The sequence below is a fragment of the Exophiala aquamarina genome (assembly GCF_000709125.1).
Source record: "Exophiala aquamarina CBS 119918 chromosome Unknown aczIA-supercont1.7, whole genome shotgun sequence".
NCBI classification, from domain to species: domain Eukaryota; kingdom Fungi; phylum Ascomycota; class Eurotiomycetes; order Chaetothyriales; family Herpotrichiellaceae; genus Exophiala; species Exophiala aquamarina.
Window position 1 is genome coordinate 919458 of NW_013550581.1, and position 9034 is coordinate 928491.

Consider the following 9034-nt stretch of genomic DNA (forward strand, 5'->3'; position numbering starts at 1 on the left):
TCTCATTCAATAGGAATAGTGGCAGTTGTGCGCAAAAAGTTAAAGCTTGTGGGTTAAAAGTAATGGCAATGGAGTCTATCAGCGGTGGAACTTCTGCGTGCGTGTCGACCTCCCTGTTTTAGATTAGTCTATCGTCACCTGTATCTAATCAGATGTTCGTGTACTGTAGCTGCAGATCCTCTAAAACATAACATTGTACGGTTGCTAGCTTATTTTTGGTCACTGTCCTTCAGTAGGAAAGAGTTGCCCTTTCTCGAGATGGACTGAAGATACAACATAATCGCTGGCAGATGCTGTCCGAGAAACAACCCGTAATCACCTATTTTCTCATTTCAAAATTTAAGCACTTAGTCCGCTCCAGCCTGCATCTTCAGCAATCAATTCTGCCGCTCGTTCACCCACCGCCATGACTGTCAACATCAGGTTTACAGAAATCATCGTTGGAAAGATACCGGCGTCAGCGATGCGGAGATTCTTCATCCCTCTTACTTTGAGTTTCGAATCAACCACTGCCAAGGGGTCTGCCTCCAGATCTCCCATTTTGGTCGTGCAGGCTGGATGATAGATCGACGCGCCCACCTTGCGAGCATATACATCTAAGTCATAGTCAGAGACGATGTCCGGGCCAGGCGCAACTTCTCGTTTGATCCATCTCTTGAGAGGCTCTGTCTGCGCCAATTTCCTTATTGCCTTGATACCAGCAACAAGGAGTTCCGCGTCATAGCCTTCAGGGTCTTCAAAGTACTTAAAGTCCAACGCCGGTGGATCAGTAGGATTATCTGACTTCAGATATAATTTGCCTTGAGTTTGTGGACGCAGAATGGCAGGGAGTACACAGAATGGATTATCCGGGCGAGCATAACCTACGCGACTGGTATCGTCGCTGAATTCTAATGCCCACATATGTAATAATATATCTGGAATGTTTCCATCATCGCCGGCCCAGTTCTCAGGTTTATGTCGGAGAAACGCAAGTCCATCGGAATGAGTGGCAGTTTGTGACGGAGCTTTATCGTGTAGATCGTATACGACGACCGTTGCTGGGTGGTCTTGGAGATTTTGGCCTACTCCCGGAATATCTTTAGTGATCTGGATCCGAAGATCCTCTAGATCTTGACGAGGTCCGAGACCAGACAGTAGCAATAGCCTAGGGGTGTCGATAGACCCAGCACAGAGTATAATCTCGGTAGACGCAGGAATTGTCAGTCGCTCTCCGTCATTTGTCGTAACATCGACGCTGATTGCAGCATCGCCTATGATGTTGAGGTGAGAAACCCAAGCACTTGTTAGGATTGTAAGATTTGGCCGCTTCTCTTCTCCACGAAGAATGGGATGGATGTAGGCCACGCTGGCACTGCTACGGTAGCCATTGTCTGGGTTGTAGGAAAGCGGTGTCCAGCCGACACTAGGTCTTAGACCTTCAGAACCACTAATGTCATCGTTTAGATCCAAGATATAGGGCAAACCCAGAGCATCATGCGCAGAAGATATCCAGTCCTTAGTCAACTGATTCCGGTCGCGAGGATGAGCAGCAGGATATGTAGATGCACGGATGCGATCATGTAGTCGATTAAACGTATCGAAAGTCCACCCTTTTGCACCCAGTTTTTCCCAAATTCGCGTGTCGTACTCCGGTAGTCGGAACGATACCATATCATTGTGACTGGAGCATCCACCTAGAATTTTGGCTCGTGTATGCACAATATGGCTGTTACCTAATACATGATACCGTCAGCACTGACTCAATAATCCTCGTCATGAGAAGTAAGTAATGTCCCCGTACCCTTAGGCTGCTCCGTTGTTTTGTATCTCATATCCAGCTCGGTCCCTTGCGTACTGACACGCTCTTTGAGGATGAGAGCTCTATCATCCCCAATGTCACTTGGGCCGCCTTCAATGACAATGATTCGTTTCTGAGGCAGATATCCAGACAGGCGACTAGCAACAATGCACCCTGCTGTTCCACCTCCTACAATCACATAGTCAAATTTGCTGACGTCGTCCTCTGCAAGGCTAGTAATAATACCCATGTTGGCAGAATATTAAATTAGACTAGTTTGAGATGAAATCGTATGAGCAATAATGTGGCAGAGTCAGGCGCACAGTGATATCACTCCTTATTAAATGCAGCTATGAATAACAGCAGCTGTGCATTTCTGCAAAAAGGTCGACTATAAATCAATTTGACTATAAATACATGTATTGTAGTAAGTGACTAGTTAACACGTAGACAGAGATTCCAGAAGCACAGTCCGACCAGGGTCTCTCTCTCACACAGATGACCTAGGAGCACGCGCTCGCTCCATATCACACATCGGCCCACAAATCTCGAATTAGCCCAAGCAGGCAAGTTAAAGTCTGGATGCTCGGTTAGCAAAGTGAAAAACCGACGTCCAATCCGTGAATCTATTAACCAAGATATAGAATGGAGCTCTGACCCTGTATTGCCGAGCGTTTCTATTGGCAATTTAACTCTCTCAGGTACCCCAGAATACTCACACGAACTACTCCGGCAACACTACCAGTGCGGGCCTAGGTGCGGACTTCTGACCTCCCCACTGCCTTCTAATCTTCTAGCTGAATTTCACAATAGACTTGTACCATTTGGACCCCCGCATACAGTACATACCTCAATATACTTAAACCCTCGCATCGATTAATGTGCTGGACATGATCATTATGTGAATGTAGCTCCGAATTCAAAGCTCAGACAAGGTATGGTGAGAACCATAGTGGACAAAGCTCAATCGAGTATCTTGCTTCTTTCATTTCCGCCTCGGCTTTACCGGCCGGAAAATCAGAAGTACGCGTAAGCTACTACAGCCTCATTTCGAAGGTGGTAGATTTTCCGTGGAATTTTCCCAATTGAAGTGCGTAGATTGCCCTAAAGGAGTAAAGACTGACTTCAGTACCAACATTATAGGTATAAGCATGAAGGGCTAGGGTCTACCTTCTCCTTTTGTGACAGAGCGTGACGACAGCGCCATTCCCTCAAGTACAAGCTCGTTATATCAATCCGAACTCAGAATAGAGGAAACAGAGCATCTCCAACTCTGATAAGAGGGCAGCAGGGCCGACATTTCGAGGTCCAATAGGACTGTGATGCGTTCCAAGACTCCAAGGCTCCAATAATTTCAATGCATTGAGCCTATATCTGAATTGTACTTTCACGTTTGCAGCTGTTGGTTTCCGATAGGGGGTGCTGGAACTTTACGTACGTAGCAGTAAAAGTGGAGTGGCAATATCAGTAGACGAATAAATTGAGCCATCTTGAAACCCTAATGAGGATCCCCTACCACACATCGTTTCGCACCCAATAGGTCAAGATCACCAGAGCGTCTACCTGCCCGAACAGTCATAGAAGGATTACATAGTCCCAGAGAGATTTAATGTTTGCTAAAGGTTGCCCGATTCGGAAACTAACCCTATCATTTAGTTAATGCAAGATTCTACTGGCTTTTGAAATCCTTGGTGCATTGAAAGCTTGAAATCACCATGTGTCATACTTACCCTCTTAGGCTAATCGTACCTACCGTTTTCAACCACGAGAGGAGCGGACTGCTGGCCTTGCATGGTCTCGAGTTGATGTCTCTGCACGAATCATACCAATGAAATTGTTGTAGTCTCCCGAGTTACAAATCTTAGACCAGATGAAGTATGTCAGGCTTTGTCTAATACTTGATCTGAATTGGTGATAATAACATCATATTTACACATCAGCTCTCGTGTAGCATTCGTACATCATTGACTTCGATCCCGAATACTTATCCTCAGATATCCAGCTCTGCACCGTTCTCAGCAGTACTTAGTAACGTCAATCATCTTGTTGTCATCCAAGTTGTGCGGTGTAGGGGATGGCTCCATCAACATGGGTCGTTATCGGTGCGTCACGAGGAATAGGCCTTCAGTTTGTTGAGCAGCTGCTTGAGAGCGGCAATCACATCATTGCGGTGGTACGGAACCCTGGGGCGGCGACTCGTCTTCAGCAGCTGTCTCAATCTAATTTTCGAACATTTCGTATCGAGCAATGTGACATTGCTGATGAGACGAGCATTGATGTAAGATGACACTTCTGATTCATTGCGTATAACCATCAGCATCTATCTTCTCTATAATTTGGTTGCATCTGTCGTTTATTTCAGTTCTAATGCAAGATTAGGCTTTCGTGCAAAGGATAGGGCGGTCCTTGTCACATGGAGGGAAGATTGACAATATTGTGGTAAATGCTGCAGTCCTGAAGTACCCTAATGTGAGCACTCCCGGAACCAAGGGGAACTATTTATCATTATTCTTGCTTAACCATATCTTTAGAGAGCCACAGAAATGTACGTGCTCGCAATCGGCTCTTGAAATATCCAGACGACTCTAACATGCATAAAACCTCCGACAGATCCTTCAGCGACTTTGCGCTGCACCTCCACACGAACAGCATCGGTCCTATTATTATTGCCCAGAGGCTACTTCAGGTCTGCAGTCCATTGGTCCCTTCAAAATTGGTCTTCATTTCTTCCGACTCTGGATCGGCAGGGGACTTCCAGGGCCATGAAGACGGCTTTGCTGCCTATGGCGCAAGCAAGGCTGCCTTGAACCAGATGCTCAGGCATATGGCTCTCGAACTGAAACGCAAAGGAGGTCCTGAAGCAGATGTTTGTATACTAGCAATACATCCTGGCACGGTTCAGACGTAAGTGTTTCAATGGATGAAAGCTAGGCGAAGACGGTGCTCACACGATATGAGTAGAGACATGATCGACCTCCAGATGGATTGGGCCTTGGACACGACCATGAGTACTAAGCAAAGCGTATATCAAATGCTGGGGGTTATTAACGATAAGGGAAAGGAACAGAGCGGGACTTTCTGGCGCTGGGATGGACAAGTTCATACCCCCTACAATACTATAGCCCATAACTAACTATTATTATAGGTACAACCCTGGTAGTAAAGTAATAGCTAAGCTATACTTTAGGAATTACCTAGAATCCGTAATTAGTATATTTAGAGATTTTAGTTCCTAGCTTATAATTAATAAATAAAAGAACCTCTTATATAATTAAATAATAAGTTTCTAAATACGTATAGTTACGAGCTATTAGGAAAGATCTAAGAGACCTAGAAGAAGATAAGAGAAGTAATAAGAAGAGGAAGAAAGCTAAAAAGAAGGTAGAATACTTTAGGAGACTAGAGATTAAAAGGAGATTAATATTATAATCCGAGCTATAAGTAGTTCTAATTAAGGTAGGGTTCCTTAATAGAGTAGGTACTAGAGTATTAACTAAAATAATAAAGGGAATATATAATCGTCGGACTATATCCTAAAATATAGGTATAGGATTACTAACGAAGTTAACTACGAACTATACTATCTAGGTAAAGGAGCGTATATATATAATACCTAAATCCTTTCCCTATATCTATACCTCCTTATCCTAATAGTCTATAGACCTATAGGCCTACTATATTTTCTAATCTAGACTCTTAGTTATATATATTAGCCTTACCTAGCCTTATCGGTATACCTTTTCGTAGATATCCTCCGGTAGGCTAAGGGTATCTATAAAACGATCCGTTTCTCGACCCTTATAATACTATCCCCCCTTTTAGTAGTTTATCGTCCCGATATACTTAAGGTAAGTATTTCCCCTCGTTTCTACTCTTTCCTTCTCTTTTATCTCTATAGCTTACTATAGATAGGTTCCGCGTCGCTAAGTCCTATAAGTTAAAAATTCCGAAGTTCCCTAAGACCCTAAAACTCTCGCGTCCTCGAACTAAGACGGAGCGACTCCTCGAAGTTACTACCGCTATCGCCGTTAAGGAAAACGAAGCTATAGTATTTTATACCGAGTATATTAAGTATAATATAACGTATTACTATAATCGCGACTAATCTATAAAATACGCGGACTATCTAAAATATTAACGTACGACGAGACGTTCTCTTTAGAGGAGTTCCGTTAAATTAGTAAGTAGAAGAAGAAGGCTAAAAATAATTTATTTAAAAAACGTCGCCTAATAGTAGATACTTAGCGGAAATTATTAGAATTAAAGAATTAAGGAATCTAGTCCGAGTTATAGTTACGTTATCTAAAGAATATTTCTAATCGAATAATCTAGCGCGAGATAGCTACTCTTAGAGTATTTAAGGACTATCTAGACTTCTAATAGGTTACCCTTAGCGACTAGTTTCTTAATTAGTATAATCTACTCTCTTATTAGAAACGGATAAGCGCCGCTAAGCGAACGCCGAGATTCTAGTATATAAGAGCTACTCACCGTATACGGGTCTCAGGGGAACCTTATGCTTTAAGCTTACTACGATAGACACGTTAAGGTATTACTTATAATTAAGAGATAGATCTAATATTAAGACTATTTATACTACTCTACTAGTAGTCCTACCTATTAGCACGAGTAGTACCTAATATCTCTATAGATTAAATCGATTTTTTATCGATATTTTTTAGTAAGGACCCCTAAGGGGTTCTTAACTCTTTTTCTAGTAGTACCGGGCTATAAGCTTTAGGTTAAGGTTTATCTCTAGTTTCTACGTATTCTCCTCTTCTAGATATCCTAACTATTTAATTAGATATTTTACTTAGTTATCTTCTCGCCTATATTAAAGTATAGTTTCTATATTATAATAGAGTTCTTAGGTTTCTTTATCGATATATACTAGTTCTAGTCTAGCTCCGTCTAGTACTTTCTCTAATAGCGATTTATAGAAAACTAAATATATATTTAGTCCTCCTAGTAATTATAGCTTATAAGAAACTAGTCCTAGTATCCTCTTAATTCGATATAGTCTAATTTTTATATAGTCTAGTGTTTTACTTAGTCTTTATATTTTTATATTTTTTATATTAATATAAACTATCTCCTCCTCCTAGAAGTCTAGTTCCTTAGATCTTTTCTTATTCGCTATTTTTATAGTTATTTTTAATATTTTATCTAGTTTTATCTTTAGTAGGAAATATAGTTTATATAGATCTTCGACTTTTATTCTTACCTTTTCTACTATAGGTCTATCGCCTAGTAGTTCTTTTTTAAAATTTAGGTACCTCCCGTAATTTATAAAGAATAGCGATATTCCGGTTACTAATATATTATTATTAAAAGCGAATTAAGCTATTAGAAGTAATTTAACCTAATTCCTTTATTAGTAATTTACGTAGTATCGTAGGTATTATTCTATCGTCTAGTTCGTTCTTTCCGTTTATTCGTTCGTCTATAGATAATATAATATTAATATTTTATATTTAATTCCTAATAGGTCGATTAATAATTACTAAAATTATAAATTAAATATTTTATCTCTATCTATAATAATAACTTCTAGTATTTCGTATTACGCGAATACCGTTCTCGTAACTATATATACTAGTTTCTCTACTATCGATACTTCTTTATATAGTAGTAGGTAAATATATTTCGTTAGTATATCGTTTATTATAAGTATACTATTATATATCGTACTCGTTATAGGTTCCTTTAATAGTAGTAGCTTAACTATAAAGTCTATCGCTATTCTTAACTATACCTTATCTATATTTTTCGCTAATTATTATAAGCTATATAGTTTATATCTTAAGTATTTAGCTTTATAATATATATCGTAATTCTTAATATATTCTTCTATATCTTTCCTTAATTTCGTCTAGGTAAAGTTTCGTATTACTAGTTCTATCGTTTTATTAATATCTAGATATCCTATACTTTTATTAATATCTAGATATCCTATACTTTTATTATTATACCTTATTTATATAATTTCCTATTTTTATTCTATTATTAATTCTATTTCTAATATTACGAGTATTCTTATTTTTATTTTTCTATACGTTAAGTAATTTTCTTTTTTCTCTAGGAGCGCCGCTAGCTCTAGTTCTAATCCTTCTATATAGTTTATTCTTCGATTAAGGATATCGGCTATTATATTTTCTATTCCTTAAATATATATAATTTTAAAATCGTAAGAGGCTAGAGTTTTAGTCTATTTAATTTATCTTTTACTAAGTTCTTTAGTTATTATCTAATAGATTAGATTCTTATAGTCTAAGTATATTTATACTAAGTATCTAGTTCCTTCTAGGTATACTCTCTATATTTTTAGATATTCTACTACTACGAGTAGTTTCTTATTATAGACGTCGTAATTAGCCTCGAATTCGCTTAGTTTCCTTAAATAATATACTACTAAATAAAGCTTTCCTAGCTCGTCTCTTTACTTAAGGTAGCCTTCTATTACTTTATCTAAGATATCTATTTCTATAATTACTTCCTTTTCTAGATTAAATATATATAGAATCGGCGCGAATATTATTCGTCGCTTTAGCTTCCTAAAGATATCCTTATATTTTTTCCTAAAATCGAAGATTATTTCTTTCTTAGTTAAGTTAATAATTAGTACTACGATTTTCGAGAAGTTTCTTATAAACTTTCGGTAATAATTAATTAGTTCGTAGAATATTTATACTTTCTTAACTATTATTAGTTCTAGCTATTTATCGATAGTTCGAACCTTTTCTTAGTTTAATATAAGTCCTTTCGAAGATATAATATAGTCTAGAAATTTAATACTATTCTTATAGAATTCGTATTTAGATAGCTTAAGTAGAATTTTATTTTCCTTTAGCTTTTCTATTACTTTCTTTATATATTCTATATATTTCTTATACGTCTTCGAGAAGATTAAAATATTATTAAAGTAAATAATAACGAACGTATTTAAATATTTTCTTAGGGCGTTATTTATAAATTCTTAGAATATTAATAGTATATTAGTAAGTTTAAAAGGTATAACTAGAAATTCGTAGATTTCTTATTTTATTCGGAATATCGTTTTCTATTCTTCTTCGTTAACTATTTTATTAAGACTAAGCGATATTCTATTAACGCCTAGTTACGTAATTAGGCTTATATAAGCTAGGATTACGTAGTATCCATTAAGTAAGGCTATACTTAAGCCTTACGGAAGATTCTATAAAACGCTATTCTATTCTATAGGATTAGAAATTACTTAACTTAATTTCTAAGTAT

General features: G+C 37.9%; 2 protein-coding genes across 2 annotated transcripts; one reads left to right on the forward strand and one right to left on the reverse strand.

The window, feature by feature from the left end:
• Positions 1 to 339: 339 nt before the first annotated feature.
• On the reverse strand, positions 340 to 2030 carry A1O9_08359 (uncharacterized protein; the record flags this gene model as incomplete). Its single annotated transcript, XM_013402745.1, has 2 exons — positions 340 to 1676; positions 1784 to 2030. 2 exons carry the CDS (start codon positions 2028 to 2030, stop codon positions 340 to 342), a joined length of 1584 nt encoding a protein of 527 aa, XP_013258199.1.
• Positions 2031 to 4370: 2340 nt separating this feature from the next.
• On the forward strand, positions 4371 to 4688 carry A1O9_08360 (uncharacterized protein; the record flags this gene model as incomplete). Its single annotated transcript, XM_013402746.1, has 1 exon — positions 4371 to 4688. The coding sequence occupies one exon, from the start codon at positions 4371 to 4373 to the stop codon at positions 4686 to 4688; it is 318 nt and encodes a 105-aa protein (XP_013258200.1).
• Positions 4689 to 9034: the final 4346 nt, after the last annotated feature.